The following is a 20,933-nucleotide window of genomic DNA, read 5'->3' as shown; positions in this document are numbered from 1 at the left end:
GTGCAGGAAATAAAGTAAGGACACACAGAATTAAAAAGCGAAAATTTCTGTGCTTATCTTGTAGCATTATTTTGTTATTTGCACTTGATCGTTGAATACAAGTAAACACAGTGGATGGTCACATGTAATCCCACTGCACATTAGCGCATATGACTTCCTTCCTAAAATACTTTGTTACTTTTCATCACTGACAGCTGGAATATGTTTGCATTTTGACAGAAATCATTTGATAAAATTGCTTCCAGTCTGTGATTGGATTATATTTCTGGATCTGTGAATGAGTCCAACATTTTTTTAGTTGTCATTCAAATACTGTCGCTTTGTTCTGCCAAAATGGATTGTGGTAGGTCTTGGCCTATGTAAGCTACTGTGTGTCCAGCATGTACAGTGTTGGTTTATACTGTTGCTTTTAAACTAATCTAGTCATGAAAAATAGTTTTAAGCTGTTTATACAGAATGATCACTGGTTAGTCAACTACCAGTGCAATCCACTGCCTGCGTTAAATTGTATTAATTAGTTAACATTAATATGTGTAATTCATGCACTCAGGATCTGTTCGTCAGTATTTCTGGTGTGTTTCTGTTCTGTGTCACTTGCAAATATACTGTAATTTCCCAAAAGAAACTATAGTTCAGTTGGTAAGGCAGTTGTCTACAGCATCAGTGGTTTGATCCCCGGTCCCAGCTGCGTGTTAAAGTGTCTTTGGGCATGACGCCGAACCCCACGTGGCTCCTGGTGGTTCAGGTGAGCACCTTGCATGGCAGCCTGATGAATGTGTGTGAATGGGTGAATGGGAATCAACATTGTAAAGCATTTCAGTGGCCATTTGCTATTTACCATTTACCAGAAGCTTCTCTACAAAGGTGCACAGACCTGGAGGCAGGGTAGGTAACCATGGAGATAGTCACACACATTTAAATATGAATGAAAACACTCAACCTCTGGAAGGTAGTTGGTTTAGTTTCTTATCTCTACTTGTCCTCATTGATTTAGCTTTTTTTGTGCGATTATAGCAACCACACTGGTCAGTTGTTGTGTTGCAAATTGTGGTGATTTTTGTGATTTTCATAAGTGAGGACGGTTCTTATTTGGTTGATCTGCCACTGTGTTTTAAATGTCTGAAACACCACTCTGGTCAATGTCTAAGGCTAATTTCTCCTAGCATTGTCCTGAGTTCCTGTGTAAAATTGGTTCCAATTGGCAAAAGTGCAAATCCATTTAAAATTTGGTCAATAAGCGGAGTTATTGTTTAAACAATAGGCATTACTGTATGTGTAATTACAATCCTTTCTACACTATTTCAAATATATTTGTTACAACACCTCCTGTTCACAGTGCAAACTGCATAGCTCGGAGGCTGAGGAGACAGGAGGAGACAATAGAAAGCCAAAGAAAACAGTGTTTTCTTTATTGTGTTAAAGATTTACCAAAGCTTCAGAAAAAGTAAGCCTGTTCTACATATGAACTCTGGACAATGCTGATGGCCTGGTAGCTCAGTGGGTAGAGCAGCAGGGTAAAGCACCAGGATGGCATGCAGAAGTCTGCAGGATCATAATCCCAGCCTACCCACAAGGTGTGTCCCTGGGTCCTCACTCATTGCTAGCTTTCTGGGTGACCCCTGCCATAGCAGCCCACTATCAAGTTAGTACCAAACTAACTTACCACTGTTGTCAGACTTCTTGTGGAAAGTGGTCACATTGAAGAAAAATCCTGTGACATTATTATAGAGTTTAGCCACAGCCTAGCATCATATTCTCAGCATCATATTCCTTTAGGAACTTCAACCCACAAAGTGGAAGGTTGGATGAATTTTACCATGTCTATTTATCCAACAAAAGAGAGTTTCACCATTTATGGGAGATTGTAAAACTCATCCTTGTCCTCTAACATGGTTCAGTTAACAAGGAGGTGATGGTGGAGAACCTTAAAGGGCATTCACTGATTACTCAGAGGATTATTCATGGCCATGTGAATCATATTGGAGGGCTGCTCAACATAGTCTAAAACAAAGGAGCTATTTCTGCGTGCAGCTGCTGCAAGGGAGAAGTATCACATGTATCTTGATGACCAAAGACAGCTAAAGCAAGATGAGCAGAAAACACAGAAGAGGAAAGGAATAAGCCAAAAAGAAGAGAATGGAAGACGATAGTAGGTTCTTCCTAAAGTCCGATCGCAGTGCAGAAAAAGCTTCGTCAGAAGAAAAGCTGCATTTCATCTCACAGTCCAGTGGACTTCAAAGAGCTCCTAAAGAAAAGGAGAAAGTCTAGACGCCTTGGAAAAACTGCTAACTGACAAACTCAAGGAACTGAACGACAGTCCTTATTACCTCACCTTGAGTTACCTTGGAGTATTTTGTGTTTTGCTGTTTTTTTTTTATTTATATTTTTTATGTCTTTCATTTTGTCATTGTGCAGGTTTTGTGCAGTTTTATTTTTGTTACTTCAACAATAGGAAGAAATGCATGTAGTTCAACTTAAGTTGAATTGTTTTGATTTGCATCTCATCTTACTGTTAAGTTAATGTATAGTGAAATATGTATTTGGATTTTTATACAGTATACATCTACATATAATGCAACTTTTAGTGTAATCTGGTTTAACACATATACATTTTTGCACTACTTTGTCCTGTTAAAGTTTTGCTTTGAATTGCACATTACAAAGATAAAGAATTACAATGAAAGTTATTTGTCAAGTGAGTGTTTTAATTTTGTTTCTGCTATTATGAAATTATTTTGGTTGTTTATAGCATTATGCCATCTTTTTAAATGTGATTTTAAAAGTAATAATTAATTTCAGTATTTATTTATTTGTCAATTGGCAGCTCTGTAGTCAGAAACGTGAAATTAAAGACTCCAGCGGCCTTAGTCAAATGCCTTCCTGGGGCCAGAGCGGGCGACGTTGAATCATATTTGAAACTCCTGGCTAAAGATAAACGTAAATACAGTAAGATTATTATTCACGTGGGAGTTAATGAAGCCCGATTACGCAAATCGGAGGTCACTAAAATGAATGTTGAATCGGTGCGTAACTTTGCCAAAACAATATCGGACTCCGTAGTTTTCTCTGGACCCCTGCCAAATCTGACCAGTGACGACATGTACAACTGCATGTCGTCATTCAACCGCTGGCTGTCTAGGTGGTGCCCAGCAAACAATGTGGGCTACATAAACAATTGGAACCATTTTTGGGGAAAACCTAGGCTGATTAGGAGAAATGGCATCCATCCTACTTTAGATGGTGCAGCTTTCTTATCCAGAAATATGGCTGGTTTTATTAGACAACCAAAGGTCTGACAATCCAGAGTTGAGCCTAGGATACTGAGATCCAGTCCTACACGCCTCTCTGCAGTATACTTAAAACCGTCACGCCCCCACAACTTCCACATACCTATAGAGACTGTGTTTGTTCCCCGACCATGCTATGGCGTTATGGCGTTAGCTATGGAGTTCCACAAGGCTCTGTGTTAGGACCAATACTTTTTACTTTATATATGTCTCCTTTAGGCAACATTATTAGAAAGCACTCCATAAATTTCAACTGCTATGCTAATGATACCTAGCTATATTTATCTATAGAACCAGATGAGAATAATCAGTTAATAAAGCTTCAACCCTACAAGACATTAAGGCCTGGATGTCCAACAATGTTTTACTTCTATACTCAGACAAAACTAAAGTCATAGTATTTGGGCCCAAAAATCTCAGAAATATGATGTCCAACCATATTACTCCGGTCACATGTGGAGCTAACCATATTAGCTCCTGGTGTTGGCCAGCTGCATAGCAGCTCCCCCATTGGTGTATGAAAGTGTGTGTGATTGTGAGTGCGAATGGGTGAATAAGAAGCAGTGTAAAGTGCTTTGAGTGCCAATAGGTAGAAAAGCGCTATATAAGTGCAGACCATTTACAATTGTTACTCTAGATGGCATAAGTCTGTCCTCCAGTGCTACTGCAAGGAACCTTGGAGTTATTTTTGACCAGGATTTGTCCTTTACCTCATATATAAAACAAATCTCTAGAACAGCCTTCTTCCACCTACGGAACATTGCCAAAATTAGGAGCATCCTGTCTCAAAGTGATGCCGAAAAACTGGTCCATGCATTTGTTACCTCTAGGTTGGACTACTGTAATTCCCTACTTTCAGGAGGCCCCCGTAACTCCCTAAAGAGCCTGCAATTAATCCAAAATGCTGCAGCAAGATTGCTGACTGGAACTAGCAAGAGAGATCATATTTTCATATTTCTGCTGGAGGTTTCTTCCATTAAAGGGAGTTTTTCCTCTCCACTGTTGCCTATGGCTTGCTCCAGGGGGAATTGTTGGGTTCTCGCTATACATGTTTATAATAATTTATAATTGACTTTATTCTGTAAAATGCCCTGAGATGACTTTGTTGTGAATTGGCGCTATATACATAAAGTTGAATTGAATTGAATTGAATTTATTTGTGCAAATATCTAATTTACTGCAGCTGTAAAGTGCTACAAAAACTGACGATTGACATTGAAAGTGTTTGAATTTGACCTTTAAAAGATGTATGAACCCTGTCTGATCCACAACCTGATTATATTCATTATTGCAGCTGTTCTCAAAGCCCTGATCATGGCTCATTTTGAATTTGGCCCTTCTTGCTGCATGGAGATATCTGCTTATGAGCATAGACAACTTCTAAGCACATAAAATTTCCCCTAATGTGCCACAAGCCGTTAGTAGCAGGAATGCTGGTGCTCTACGGTATAATGGAATCTTAAATATGGTTTATGTGGATTTTCGTTTTTTTACTGTCAAGTCTGTTTTGTTTACAAAGAGGAGAAATGTTCCTAATCCTATTAAATTCAGTACTAAATGTGGCCCATTATGTCCTGTTAAAGCTATATTACTAGGGAAAAAGACAGGAATGATATATTAGAAAAGGAGTTCTGTCTATGCTCTAGTGCTGTAGGCAATGTTCTTCATGATTAATAAGCTATTCATCACAACACAAAATTCAACAAAGTTTATTCTGATGAGATGCAGTGTACCTAATGATTGGAGACATCAACTATTTTCAAACTTAGCATCATTATTATCATTTTAGCAAAGAGGACACTTTACTGTAAGTGGGAAAAGAGGGCTCTCTGAATTATCGCTTTTGTCTGTTATAAGAGGGTCCTCTGGATGGTGGTGGGAAGTGGGGGAGGAAGTGGACAGAGACACAGACAGACACTGTTTAGAATTCTCCTTCAATGCTGCCCAGCAGCTTTTGCGTCTTTGAGCTCTGACAAGCTTTACATTTATTCATTTAGCAGACGCTTTTATCCAAAGCGACTTACAAGTGAGGTACAAGGCAGCAAAAATCTAAGTCAAGGAGAAAACATCAAAGCAAAGTCCTGTGAGAAAAGTGTTCATATTTTACGAGATGCAAGTGCGAGAAAGAGCAGAAAGGATTTTTTTTTTTTTTTTTTTTTAAGAGATTTAAGTGCATAGGAAGATGTGGAAGAGTTCTGTTTTCAGCACTTTTTTGAATATTGGGAGAGAGTCAGTTGAGCTTGCAGAGTTTGGTAGCTCGTTCCATTATCGTGGGATCATTGCGCTAAAAAGTTTTGCTTGGTGTCTTCTGTGCGATGCTGGGACAACATGCTCTGTGGTTTGCACTGTGTGAAGGTATGTTTGAAGTCAAAGGGCACAACTTGGCTCAGCTCTCTGTGGAGGGAGTGAACAGAACGTTTGTGGGTGGTATGAGGGAGGAAGGAGACGAGATGAGAGTGTAGGACTCCAAATACATGCCACAGAATAAAAAAAAATTTTAATAACTGAACAAACACAGAGGAATAACAGAGACTAAATGGCTAACTCAGCATCCGTTTGGACATGTAGAGACCCCTTTCCCTCCCAGTTAGGCACCACCCTTTCCTGTTTTTCCTTTTTTCCATTCCTGCTTTAAATGACCTGAGAAGAACACACATAGAGCAGACATACTGATAGAAGGAAGCCCAGGCTTTCTGTCACAAAGAACACTGTTACCGATACACCACCAGTTTCTATGGCTTTCTTCCTAGCTAAGCTGGTCATTAGTCATCAAAGGTCTTATTGATGTAAGTACTTACAAGAACTTGGAGAAATAGCTTAATTTAAAGAGGTTTTGACACGGGGTGGTAGGCACCTCAAGACTGTTCTTAAGTGGATACTAGGGTACCCCAACCAAATATTTAATTATTACAATGTGGGTTGGATGATGCAATTGTATTTTTAATACCAGAGGCCCATTTATTGGTAGCCTCAAATGGACTCCCAAGTAACTTACAAGTTAGGTACAAGGCAAGCATAAATCTAAGTCAAGGAGAAAACACAAAAAAAAAAGTGTTTACATTTCATGATATCCAAGTGCAAGCAAAAGCAAAAAGGAAGTTAATATTTTTTTTTAAATTTATTTGTAGATTTAAGTGCATAGGAGGGTGGGGAAGAGTTTTGTTTTCAGCAGTTTTTTTAATATTGGGAGTGAGTTTGCTGAGCGTGCAGTTTGTTAGCTTGTTCCACCATTGTGGAATCATTGCGCTGAAGAGTTTTGCATGGTGTCCTCTGTGCAGTCCTGGGCCTACCAGACGTTGTTCATTGGCAGATCACAGTGGGATTGTAGACCTGAATGAGGGAGTTGAGGTAGGCAGGAGCTGTTTAAGTGATCACCCTTTTCTGAACAGACTAGTTTTTTGAAACGGTCCACAGTCTGTGGTGCCCTCAAGTTCTCAGGCAGGGCGTTTCAGAGCCGTGGAGGGGCTGCTGGAAAAGCTCGATCCCCCATTGTGTTGAGTTTGGTCCTGAAGGGGCAGAAACGGTATGTATTTATCCATTAAAAGCAGGATTCTCAGGTCACTTTCATCCATGTTTACATGTGGATATACTGTATGTGCACCAATGTACCTCCCCCATCGGTGTGTGTGAGTGTGTGTGTGAGATTGAGAGTGCAAATGGATGAATAAGAAGCAGTGTAAAGCACTTAGAGTTCCAATAGGTAGAAAAGAGCTAAATAAGTGTAGACCATTCACCATTTACAAGTGTCAAATGGTTGAGCTCTGTTGGGAAGACAAGATGCTGATATTTTTGGCATATGCTATTTTTTTCTCAGGTTTTGTTTTGCTTTTGTTTTTTGGGTGAGCATTCCTCTCTGAAGCTGGTAAACCTCATGATATAAAGACGTGGTAATTTTTTTCACTTGACACCTCGCTGGAGTTTTATAGACATACATAAAATATCTAAGTGTGAGGTTATTAAAGACGAATGTGAACTAAAATCCCCTCTAAGGTCTGTGTTGAATGGTGTCCATATACCTATGTATTATATAGACCTGTTTCAGGAAAATCTAATAATTTATGAATGTTTATGAACATTTTTAACAGATATGGCTGAGCCAGGGGGAGATGGGTACACTGCCCCTATGTAAAGGAGTCGAGATACAAAACTGCTGATGTAATCTGACTGTCTACCTCTCTTTGTGTCTATATAAATGGACATTGACACACACACATTAAGGAAGGCGTCACAGAACATCATGCACACTGAATGTCAAAGCTTAATTTACCACAGTGTAAGAGAATGCAGTCTTTTAAAGTAGCATCTATGAATAGCCAAAGCCACCCGTCTTAAAAAGCTGAAAACAGCCTTGCTGTGCTCATGCTTCAATATACAGTGTGAGATACATTGGTTACTTTGCAGATTAATTATGGATTGATCCGCTGATTTTTTTTTTTTTATGTTTGACCTGGGTATTAATTCTACATTCCGAATTTTCTACCACATCTTAGGGTGGATCCTACTTTTCACCTACATAGACAATATCCTACAGAACACGTTTGGATGGCTGTGTTGGTTAGCTAGTTGAAACCAAAATGTCTCTTCTATTTTTGCATGGATTACAATTTAATTTACCTTTTTCCTTTGTTATTCATGTTCCAGAAAGGGTGTAATCTACTGACTTTTCAGTTGAGAGTTTTTGACTTTTATTTAGCCACATACGTCAGATTTATTTATCTAGCAAACTATTAATAATAATAATTATTATTAATTAAATTAGCTCAAAAGCTGACAAAGGCTTTGGGAATTTGATTTGATTTGACCACCACAGGCTTGAGTTGTATTAAACACTTTATCTACAGATAAGTGTCAAATTAAAGATTAAAACAACCCAGTGTGTCTTACTAAGCTGCTAGGACACTACATGTTACCACAACAGCTTCATTTTGCCTTGGCCTTGATTTTACAACCTTGGAAATTCTCTCAAGGGATGAAATTCTTTGATTCTTCCATAACTCATAGTGAGGAGCACTATCAGACACTTCATTTCAAAATCTTCCATAGGTGTTGAGATCTGGTGTTCGTAAAGGCGCTTATATATGTTTTTACATAATTTTCATACTCATTAAACTATTAGGGGACACCTCATTCCCTGTGAATAAGCAAATTGTCATTTATTCCACTTCAATTATTTATTCAGTTTTTTTCTTTAATTTGCTACCTATCCATTGTAGACTGGCTGGTTTGGATCATCCATGAAATAGCTATAGAATTATAGCTATTTCACACACAAACACATGGATGTTTTTAAAATTAGTTACAAACACATTCACATTCCCCTTAAAATGACTGTAGCGAACCTGACTTTTCCTCTAGCAACATGGCATCTACACTTTAGAACTTCACTTAATTTGTCTGGTTGGTGAGCAATGCCTTGTTAGCATAATGTTACTATACCAATATTGTGATAAAAAAAAAAAAATATATATATATATATATATATATATATATATATATATATATATATATATATATATATATATATATATATATATATATATATATATATATATATTCAAATCTAAAAGAAAAACAGTTCAGCATAAAAGCAGACTTGTGCAATGAATTAAAACCTATGTAAGTTCACATTGCACATTGTATTGAGGATTCCTTAGCTGGAGGGTAATACCCTCTCCACAGAGGAGTGAAATAGGCCAGCTACAGCTTCTTTGCTGTTTTTCTTCTTGAGGACCCAGAGAAAGTCTTTCATGCAGTAAGTCATGCACTTTGGTTTAGCAGTAAAACACTAACATCAATATAGCCAAGCAAAGGGCCAGCACAAGGACAAGGGATCAATATTGCTTTACTCAAAGTGCTATATTTACAGTTATAGCTGTGTGCATGTTGTGTGTGTGAAAGTAGTCTTTGAATTAGCTGATTGAAAATATGTCACTGGATAATTTATTACCTACAATTATAACTGGGCAATTTAAAGATTGAATTTGTCTTTCTAAAACTCTCCCTCATTTCACTGGACCTTGTTGTCCAGCAGATATGAATCTAAGCATTTAGGCCACCCAACATATTAGCTATTATTGTTAACAATTATGTGGTCACAAATAGGATATTGCTTTTCAAAACAACAGAAGCTTTTTTGTTGCTGTAAAGAACACAGTGCCTTAAAACCATTGTTTCTTATTTGTGTTTCAGATGAACCTGAAGCTTCTTATGATGTCTATACTGTTACATATCATCATTTGTTACAGTAGTACTTCGAAAGGTGAGGTTTTTTTAGTCATTTTTATTTTAACTGCATTGCTGTACATATTACCATCATTAACATTTGGGTGCAAAGGCTTGCATCCCCTTATTTTTAAATGAGTAAAACAAATAAATGCTTTTCATCAACATAATATTTAATGGACATTCAGCAAGTAAAAATGTTCCTTCATCTGAAATTAATATTAAGGGGGGTGCAAACCTTTGCTCTGATGTGATCATAAAGAAGAAAGACAGAAATTACATGAAATAAGTCATTATTTTGCTATACTTTTTATACACTCCCTGACCATTTTTGTTATTTATTGAAATGGCATATGAAACCCTAACCCTAATATAAAACTAATTCATATTAAGCTGGCACAAATTCCTTTATCATCAGAAGTAAAAAAAAATTGCATACAGACTTATGTGATCAGCGGACTGTGAAGTCAGCACGTGGGGTTCTACAGGACCCCTCCCACATTCTATTCCCTGAATTTGAGTGGCTCCCCTCGGGACGAAGACTTCGTTGTCCAGGCTGCAGGACACAGAGAAGAAAAATGACCTTTGTCCCTAGAGTGGTCAAGCTCCTAAATGGACTTACATTTTAACAAACTATAACTAAAGCAATTTTTAAATTATTTTATTATGAGTTTTATTTGGAATGTTGATGTGTATGGTGTATGTTGATTTTGTGTGTCTGTGGAATTTAGCGTGTATTTTTAAGCTACTTCGATGCTCCTTTAAATTGCCCCTTGGGGACAAATAAAGTGAATTGAATTGAATTGAATTGAATTGAATTGAATTGAATAAAATAAATTATTCATAGCAAATTAATGAAAATTGTATCAGTGCATGGCCTTGCATCTGCCTTAATAAATTAAATATTAGACTTTTTTAATTTCTGATGAGGATACATTTGTACTAGATGCTTGTGCATTTCTTATTATTTCAATGAGATTGAAATAATTTACACCTTTTGCCATTTCAGAATTAGGGGATACAAACCTTTGCATTCAACTGTATCTCACAGATGATATTTTTATTGGTGTCAGTTTGCCTTATAAACATACAGTTTATAATGATGTATCTCCCAGGACTGAGAAACCTGCTACTTTAGCTTATTGATATCCCTGACCAGAACCAGTGGAACTCCACCTCCAGCATTACAGAACATACGGAAGGATGGAAAAGACAGAATATTCTCTTACTTTGTCCAATTACTATCATGCCTCATAACCTGATAAACATGGGGCATTACCAGGCTATTCTCCCTTTTTCTTCTTTCCCTTTTCTCCTTTTATTTTCCAGAGGGGAATGAGTGCATCAATGCAAATGCCAAACACTGCGGGGAGTGTATCCAGGCTGGAGCCAAATGTGGCTGGTGCAAAGACCCAGTATGTGAATCTAAACAGTCAGCTATATTCACTGCTGAGAATTTTACTTTAATGCGATTAGGGTCTAATTAGACATTTGAAAATATTAAGCATGAACAGATGTTTTTCAAGTTCTGTAACATAGCTGATTTGTGTATTTTTAGGGTAATTGATTATTTGTTCAGCTAAATGTAGCTAAAATGAGAGTCGTAACGATTTATTACAGTTGACAACTTCAGATTACTTTTTTGTCCAACAAGCAGTCAAGAAATGAAAGCTATTTTTCAAGTAAATTAATTTATTTGTAATTGATTAATTACAAATAATCATTTCAGGAATAGGTTGCCGAAAATGACATATATAATGTAGTTGATGTTATAGGCAGAATTAGTGCTTTTATTTTGTGCTTTTGTAAAGGGACACAATAAAATGGTCAAAATTAGAGCAACCAACACATCCTTATAGTTAATAGTTGAAATGGTGCCCAAAATACTATTTCAACTCTCCATTCAATTTTCCTGTGATTCACACCTATGACTGGCACCCAGTTCCCCCACTTTGTAAGCAGGCTTTATGTTATGAATGTATCTCCAAGTCTAAGCCAAGATAACCCTGAGGATATTATTTTATTTTTATTCATACTTGACATTTGCTGTTTCATAAAGACAAAATACATCATACAACAGCTTTCACTGACAGAGTAGTTCTTCTTCTGATAATTAAACAAATTTTTACCTGGGAAATATATAGTTTACCCATTTAACTGTCCCATGTGTCACTGTTCTTAGGACTTTCTGAAACAGGGTGAGACTGTGTCAACTCGTTGTGATGAGCTGCAGTCTCTGATGAAACGGGGTTGTGATGTAGCACTGATTGAGAACCCACGTGGAGAACAGAAGACCCTCAAGAATAAAACTGTGACACATCGCAGAAAGGGACAGGAAAAACTAAAACCGGAAGACATCACTCAAATCCAGCCTCAGAAACTCACCCTCACCCTCCGTTCTGGTGAAAATTGTTTTTCTGAAGCCATTTAATTCACCATTGACTATGATACTCTTGAGTTTTTTAATAGTGGTAACTACTTGTAGGTGAGCCCCAGTCTTTTGATTTGAAGTTCAAACGAGCAGAAGATTATCCCATCGACCTGTACTACTTGATGGACTTGTCGTTCTCAATGAAGGACGATCTGGAGAATGTTAAGAACCTGGGAACCAGCCTGATGCTGGAGATGTCAAAGATCACCTCTGACTTCAGGATAGGTGAGGATTTTCAGTCTAGAGTGTGATCACATTTGACAGTTTGTTTCTTTAAGAGGCTCAGAAATTATTTGATGATTTGATCAGAGCCATACGGCAGACACTGGTGGTCCAAATAGCTGCGGTAAAGCTGAAAGCTAGGGACATGCCTAGCTTTCAGCTTATATTTTAAAGACTAGACAATTTACACTTTACACTGTTTCCATCAGTTTTTTGTCCATGACAGTCTAAAAATAGCACATGATGAAAACTAGAGTGTGGGCAGGACTGGCTGAAAAATCCTGCGTACATGGAAATTCTTGCATGTTTTTGTCAGTGGTAATTATTATACATGTTTAAAATAATCTTGATCTTGATCTGAAGACTTTAGCTGAGAAAAGCTTGCAATTAGGTTTACTTTTGTGATCCTTTATAGTAAAATACCTTCACCTATCCCCTCATTGTAAAATGTTAGTTGGAGTACGCAAAGCTATATCCGACCTGACACTAGTATCAGTATTGGGACATCCGGTTCTGGGTACCTGGTGCCACTGAAGTTTAAATGCCCTTGTTCTAACCTGCACATTCAAAACAAGAAGTGAATTTAATTGAATCATCTTTTATGTAACTCCTCTGAATACATTTAGTATCACCAAGTGTCTGGAGTAGAACACCCATTCTGAAACAAAGTAACTTATTAATCCTAAATCGTGTGATGACATCTTGCTTGGACAGGGGAAAACAATTATTTGGCATACATCTGTCATCCAAAGGTTTTGGTTCCTTTGTGGAGAAGACAGTCATGCCATACATCAGCACCACCCCTGCCAAGCTGCTGAACCCATGCACAGGTGATCAGAACTGCACCAGCCCCTTCAGCTACAAAAATGTTCTCAAACTGACCAGTGATGGAAAGAAGTTCAACACCCTGGTAGGCCAGCAGCATATCTCTGGAAATCTAGACTCTCCGGAGGGGGGCTTTGATGCCATCATGCAAGTGGCTGTGTGTGGGGTAAGCAGAAATAAGTTAGTGATCCCATTGGAAATAATGTAGCAGAGATTGGCAGGTCAAGGAAATGTTTCCACAACTGTTAAACTTGAGTGGAAAAACACAGCATTAATCAATGTCTTGTTTTGTGTCCTTTATGTGGGAGTTTTACATGCATTGATAATCAAAAGTTCATGTTCTGGCTGCTGGCTGCTGCTATTAAGATGGTAGAAATCTAAAGTACTAGTAATATATTTTTTTTTCATTGATCAGGAGCAGATTGGTTGGAGGAATGTGACTCGTTTGCTAGTGTTCTCCACTGATGCTGGTTTCCACTTTGCTGGTGATGGCAAACTGGGTGGTATTGTACTTCCTAATGATGGAAAATGTCACCTGGAGAACAATATTTACACAATGAGCCACTATTATGTAAGTAGCTTATGTTGTGTTTGTTATTGCTGTATACCAGTTTTATTACTTAAAAACCTTAAAATTCCCCAATTAATCACACACCACAATATTTCCTTTTGTTACTTTTTGAATGTGACTCTTCTATCTAGGACTATCCCTCTATTGCTCACCTGGTTCAGAAACTTAGTGACAACAACATTCAGACTATCTTTGCAGTCACAGAGGAGTTCCAGCCTGTTTACAAAGTAAGTGTTTTTTGAGTCTCATTCTGATCATATTTTTAGTATCTGACTTGGGCGGAATTATATGTTTTGAATTTTATATTGATAGATAACAGAATGCATTTTTTAAAATGTAAGGCTTTTATTAAAAAGCAGTTTATATAGTGCCAATATCCTGTTCATTCATACAGTAGGTTGTTTGCTCGTTTGCAGTGAATGATAAAGAAGAGAGGGAAGTAAAAAAATCCATATTAACATTCTCAATAGTAGTCTAAAAATTTCAATTCAGTTATTTTCCCATATAATTTATTTCTCTAGGATGCATGGTGGTAGAGTGGTTAGCTTCGCCTCCTCACAGCTAGAAGCTCACAGGTTTACTGTTTGCATGGTCTCCCCATGCTTGTGTGGGTTTCCACTGGGTATACCGGTTTCCTCCCGCCGTCCAAAGACATGCATAGGTTTATTTTATCCATCCATCCAAACCTCAACTTAGTTGCTCCTGGTGAGTTTAAGCCTGCTGCATACCAGCTCCCCCATCAGTGTATGTGTGATTGTAAGTGTGAATAGGTGAATGAGAAGCAGTGTAAAGTCATTTGAGGACTAATAGGTAGAAAAGCGCTATATAAGTGCAGATCATGTTTTGGGACTGTGTGAGGTAACCGGAGCAAGAAAGAAGAAAAAACCCACCCAGGCACGGGGAGAACATGAAAACTCCACACAGAAACGCCACGGCCGGCTGGGGTGTAAACAGGCAACATTTTGGCTGTGAGGTTGGCCCTGTTCATTTCTTTTCCTTTCGGCAGGTCCCTTTCAGGGGTCACCACAGCGAATCATGTGCCTCCATCTAACCCTGTCATCTGCATCCTCTTTTCTCACACCAACTAACTTTATGTCCTCTCTCACTACATCCATAAATCTCCTCTTTGGTCTTCCTCTAGACTTCCTAGTTGGCAGTTCAACCTCAGCATCTTTCTACCGACATATTCACAGTTTCTCCTCTGAACATGTCCTAACCACCTCAATCTGGCCTCTCTGACTTTATCTTCGAAACATCTAACATGAGCTGTCCCTCTGATGTCCTCATTCCTGATCCTGTCCATCCTCTTCACTCCCAAAGAGAACCTCAACATCTTAAGCTCTGCTACCTCCTGATCTGCCTTCTGTTTTTTCTTCAGTGCCACTGTCTCACCACCGTCTTGAACACCTTTCCTTTGATTCTCGCTGATACTCTTTTATCTTTTACTCTTTTTTCTCCACCCGTTCCAACCTGCCTGCAAACGCCTCTTCACCTCTTTTCCACACTCACCGTTGCTCTGAACTGTTGACCCTAAGTACATAAAGTCCTGCACCTTCTTCACCTCTGCTCCCTGTAACCTCACCTCGGTCCCTCTCATTGACACACATGTATTCTGTCTTGCTGCGGCTAAGCTTCATTCCTCTGTTTTCCAGAGCAGACCTCCACCTCTCTAGGTTTCCTCAACCTGCTCCCTGCTCTCACTACAGATCACAATGTGATCTGCAAACATCATAGTCCACGGAGATTCCTGTCTAACCTCATCTGTCAACCTGTCCATCACCAGAGCAAACAAGAAGGTGCTCAGAGCCGATCCTTCATGCAGACCCACCTGCACCTTAAACTCCTCTGTCACACTTGCATCACACCTCACCACGATTTTACAGCTCTCATACATGTCCTGCACCACTCTAACATACTTCTCTGCCACTCTAGACTTCCTCATATAATACCACTGCACATCTCCCTTTTTCTTAAAAATTGGCACCAGGACACTTCTCCTCCAGTCCTCAGCATCCTCTCACTATCCAAGATCTTGTTAAACAAACTAGTCAGAAACTCTACTGCCACCTCTCCTAGACACTTCCATACCTCCACAGGTCAGGACCAACTGCCTTTCCACTCTTCATCCTCTTCAACATCGACCTCACTTCACTCTTACTAATCTTTGCTGCTTCCTGCTCCACACCAGCCATTTGCCTCATTCATCAACTCTTCAAAGTTCTCCTTCCATCTTCCCATCACACTCCTGGCACCTGTGAATACATTTCCATCCTTATATTTAATCACACTAGCCTGTTGCACATCCTTCCCATCTCTATCTCTTTGTCACGCCAAACTTGGCCTTTGCCACCTCTACCTTCACCTTATGCTGGATCTCCCTGTACTCCTGTCTACTCTCTTCAGTCCTCTCTGTGTCCCACTTCTTCTTAGCTAACCTCTCTCTCTGTATACACTCTTGAACTTTGTTGTTCCATGACCAAGTCTCCTTGTCCACTTTCCTCTTTCCTGATGATCGAGTACCCTCCTACCTTTCTCCCTAATCCCATTACCTGTAGTGGTCCAGTCATCTGCAAGCAACTCCTGACCACCCAGAGCTTGTCTCAGCTCCTCCCTGAAAACTACACAGCATTCTTCCTTTTTCAACTTCCACCACTTCATCCTCTGTTCCACCTTAGTCCTCTTCATTTTCCTCACCATCAGAGTCATTTTATACACAACCATCCTGTGTTGTCTGGCTACACTCTCCCCTACCAACACCATACAGTCACTGACCTCTTTCAGATTACAATGTCTACACAAGATGTAGTCCACCTGAGTGCTTCTACCTCCCCTCTTATACTTCACTCTATGCTCCTGCCTCTTCTGGAAGTTGTAGTGTTCACTACAGCCATTTCCATCCTCTTTGCAAAGTCTACCACCATCTGTCCTTCTGCGTTCCTGTCCTGAAGACCAAATCTGCCCATTACATCACCTCTGTTCCCTTCACCTACATGCCCATTGAAATCTGCTCCAATCACCACTCTCTTCACCTCTGGGGATGCTCTGCATCACTTCATCTAAATCACTCCATAATTTCTTCTAACTGACATCCTACCTGTGGGGCATAACCACTAACAACATTGAACATCACACCTTCAATTTCCAGCTTCAGATTAATCAACCTGTCTGATGCTCTTTTCACCTTTAGAACATTCCTCTTAAACTCATTTTTCAGGATAACTCCTACTCCATTTCTCTTCCTATCTGACCCATGGTTGAACAACTTGAACCCTGCTCCTAAGCTTCTAGCCTTGCTACCTTACCAACTGGTCTCCTGGACACACAGTATGTCCATCTTCCTTCTCTGCATCATGTCAATCAACTCTCTAGCCTTCCCTGTCATAGTTCCAACATTCAAGTCCCGACTGTCAGTCCTACATTCTTAGCTGTCCTTTACTCTCTCTGCCTACGAACACACCTTCCTCCTCTCCTTCTTCGACTTCGACCAACAGTAGTCCAATTTCCACCGGTACCCTGTAGGTCAACAGCACTGGTGGTGGTTGTTGTTAACCCGGGCCCCGACCAATCCAGTATGGAAGTCATTGTCATTGTTTAATTTGGCATGTGTTTTACGTCGGATGCCCTTCCTGACACAACCCTCTGCATTTATCCAGACTTGGGACTGGCACAAGAAGACACTGGCTTTTGCCCCCTTGCGGTTGCATTTCATTGATAACTCTAAATACCCCTTTGGTGTGAATGGTTGTCTGTCTGTGTATGTCTCTCGGAATTGGCAGTGTGTACCCCATCTTTGGTCCAATGACAGCTGGGATAAGCTCCAGCCAACCCCCCCCCCCCCCCCCCCCCCCCCCACCACCACCATCACTAAACAGGATAAGCAGTTACAGATAATGGATGGGTGGGGGAATGAAGGAATATAATGGTTAATCCAGTATTTAGGGGCTAATGGTATGCTTTTGTGTGTTGGAGCTGTAACACAAAGTTCACAAAAAAGTTCAAAGTAAAAGTATTCTTGATCCTCTGTGATCCCAGAGATCATAAGATTAACAGAACTTTGATAAAGCTTTATACTAAATTTTTGTTCTCTCCTTAGGAATTGAAAAACCTAATACCAAAGTCTGCAGTGGGGACCCTGTCTGCCAACTCAAGCAATGTAATCAACCTTATTATAGATGCTTACAATGTAAGTACATTAGTGACATTACAGACTTTAAGACCACATTCCAATTAGTGTTCTCATTGAGTTAAAATATTCAAAGGTTTTCCTATTAAATACTCAGCTAGGTATTTGTGTATCTTTGTCAAAACAAAACCACCAAATGACATTTGTGCACAGGAAATAACAACGTTTGTGTTGTCTTATTTTGGCAGTCTCTCTCGTCTGAGGTTATTTTGGAGAACAGCAAACTTCCAGAGGGAGTGACCATAGCGTACATATCCCGTTGTAAGAATGGAGTGGTTAGTGAGGGCGAAAATGGACGGAAATGCTCCAATATCTCCATTGGAGATGAGGTGAGAAAATGGCTTTGGCATTAGCTTTGTCTGCATATCATCATATGATTTTTTTTTTGCCCTTACATTCTTAGTTAGTCTGGTAAAACCAGTAGTTTACCATGTAATAGCAATACACCAAATGGTCTACTTCCACCAGTCCCCTCTTGAACCCAGAAACCAGTTTGGCTTCGAGAGGGGTCACTCCACAGAAACGGTACTACTGACTGTTGTGGAATCTCTTTGAGCTGGAAAAGCCGCAGGTCAATCTTCTGTCTTAATCCTACTCGACCTATCTGCAGCATTTTACACTGTGAACCATCAGATCCTCTTGTGCACACTCTCTGACTTGGGCATCTCTGGATCAGCTCTAGCTTGGCTTCGGTCTTACCTATTGGGACGAATCTTCAAGGTATCCTGGCAGGGGCATGTTTCTCACCCTCTTAACCTCTTATAGCCTGTCTACACACCCACATACCTGTGTTCCACTCATATGGCCTTTCTTATCTCTGCTATGCTGATGACACACAGCTCCTCTTGTCCTGTCCTTTCCAACGGATAACTCCACCGTCTCATCACGCATTTCTGCCTGTCTTGGATTAGAGAGAGACATCTTCCTGTGTTGCTGAGCTTCTCCTGGTAATATTCAGTCTTTGCCCTGGTGACACTGTGAGAAAAAGACACAAGCAGACCCTGATACTTGGCAGAACAGATGGAGTCTTTGATTTGCTCCACTTCCTCTCAGCACTCCAAAGCATGGTGCGTTGTCACAGATCCAGTCAGTGAGCCACGGATTAGAAGCTGAGGGACGAGCGAGTCTAGAAGACATGGGCCAGGGACTATCCAGACATGATGACAGTGTATGGCAGAGGCTGTCCGTGGTTGAGAGAAGTGTGTTGGGAAAATGCGAAGATATAGGGATGAAGACTTTGAGCTGAATAAAGAAGTGATCCAATAAATGCAGAGGAGTTCAATTCAATTTAATTCAACTTTATTTATATAGCGCCAAATCACATTCTGTTAAGTGCCTTGAGATGACTTTGTCTCAAGACTATAAAGATGTATAGAGAAAACCCAACAATTCATCCTTGAGCAAGCCCAAAGCAACAATGGAGAGGAAAAACTCCCATTATCGGAAGAAACCCCTAGCAGAACCAGGCTCAGGGTGGGTGGCCATCTGCCTTGACCGGTTTGGGTGAGTGGAATATAAGAGAGAAAAGAAAAAGCAATAAAAACAACAACAAAACATCTGGCAGGTTGGTAGGACCAGTAGCTGCACACTGAAAAACACACAGCTTCAAAGCCGGGGACACCTGCAGAAAGGGACAGAGAGAGGGAGACAGAGAAGGAGAAAGACAACTACAGTTTTAAGCCTAGACTTAAAAGTAGAGAGGGTGTCTGCTTCCCGAATCTGAACTCGGATCTGGTTCAATAGGAGAGGAGCCTGATAGCTAAAGGCTCTTCCTCCCATGCTACCTTTGGAAATTCTGGGAACCACAAGTAGGCCCACATTCTGAGATCGAAGTGGTCTACTGGGATGATATGCTACTACAAGGTCTTCTATATATGGTGGACCCTGACCATTTAAAACTTTACATGCAAAAAGCAGGGTTTTAAATTCTATTCTAGATTTTAAGGGAAGCCAATGGAGAGAAACTAGTGCAGGTGAAATATGATCTCTCTTGCTAGTTCCAATCAGCTGCAGCATTTTGGATTAATTGCAGGCTCTTTAGGGAGTTACTGGGGCATCCTGAAAGTAGGAAATTACAGTAGTTCAACCTAGAAGTAAAAAATGCATGGACTAGTTTTTCGGCATCACTTTACACAGGATGCTCCTAATTTTTACCATGTTCTGTAGGTGGAATAAGGCTGTTCCAGATATTTGTTTTATATGTAATGTAAAGGAAAATTCCTGGTCAAAATAACTCCCAGGTTCTTTGCAGTAGTACTGGAGGCCAGACTTATACCATCTAGATTTGTTTGGACATCATATTTCTGAGAATTTTGGGCCCAAATACTATGACTTCAGTTTTGTCTGAGTTTACAAGTAAAAAATTGTGGGACATCCAGGCCTTTGTCTTGTAGGCATGCTTGAAGCGTAATTGACGGATTTTTTTTTTTCATCTGGTTCCATAGATAGATATAGCTGGGTATCATTAGCATAGCAATGGAAATTTATGGAGTGTTTTCTATTAATGTCGCCTTAAGGAGACATATATAAAGTAAAAAGTATTGGTTCTAACACAGAGCCTTGTGGAACTCCACAGCTAACCTTCGTGTACATGAAGGATTCATCATTAACATGAGCAAATTAAAGTCTATCAGATAGGTAAGATTTAAACCCACCTAGTGCAGTTCCTTTAATCCCAGTTTCATGTTCCAGTCTCTGTAATAAAATGTTGTGATCAATAGTATCAAATGCAGCACTAAGATCTAACAGAACAAGTACAGAGACTAGCCCATTATCTGATGCCAAGAGGAGTTTGTTGGTGACCAGTGGTGTTTCTGTACTATGATGAACTCTTCCTGTACTTCCTGTACAGGTGGTCACATAACTGAGGAGTGACCAAGAATTTGTCTCTGGTGCAGTTACGGGTGAGAATGAGGTCCAGGTTGTTCCCAGCTTTGTGGGTCGGGGGAGTGGAGACCAGTCTCACGTCAAACATGTTTAAAAAAGCAATCATGTCAGCCACCTGAGGTTTGTCCATGTGGAAGTTAAGGTTTCCCAAGATGAGAGGAGTGTGGGACAGCAGCATGTCAAGCACATCAAACAAGTTCCCCAGCTGGCCCGATGGTCAGTATATCACAATCACATGGACTTTTATCGGTGCTGTAATCAGATTGTGCCAAATTCTTGAGGGGTGCTGTCTGGGAAACCTTCCAG

General features: G+C 39.8%; 1 protein-coding gene across 2 annotated transcripts in view; it reads left to right on the top strand.

Annotated features, from left to right (window-relative positions):
* Nucleotides 1-20,933, top strand: part of itgb1a (integrin, beta 1a) — a 32,014-nt gene that overhangs the window by 2,666 nt on the left and 8,415 nt on the right. For both annotated transcript variants that reach the window (XM_067486277.1, XM_067486278.1), the window contains exons 2-10: nt 9,477-9,546; nt 10,839-10,924; nt 11,692-11,911; nt 11,995-12,165; nt 12,915-13,153; nt 13,403-13,558; nt 13,690-13,785; nt 17,652-17,741; nt 17,930-18,070. In XM_067486277.1, coding sequence (XP_067342378.1) covers nt 9,477-9,546; nt 10,839-10,924; nt 11,692-11,911; nt 11,995-12,165; nt 12,915-13,153; nt 13,403-13,558; nt 13,690-13,785; nt 17,652-17,741; nt 17,930-18,070 — 1,269 coding nt within the window. The remainder of the gene's footprint in view (nt 1-9,476; nt 9,547-10,838; nt 10,925-11,691; nt 11,912-11,994; nt 12,166-12,914; nt 13,154-13,402; nt 13,559-13,689; nt 13,786-17,651; nt 17,742-17,929; nt 18,071-20,933) is intronic.

This window comes from Channa argus, chromosome 19 (assembly GCF_033026475.1).
Source record: "Channa argus isolate prfri chromosome 19, Channa argus male v1.0, whole genome shotgun sequence".
Classification (NCBI taxonomy): Eukaryota; Metazoa; Chordata; class Actinopteri; order Anabantiformes; family Channidae; genus Channa; species Channa argus.
Note: the sequence above shows the minus strand (reverse complement) of the source record. Positions and strands in the feature narration are given on the sequence as shown.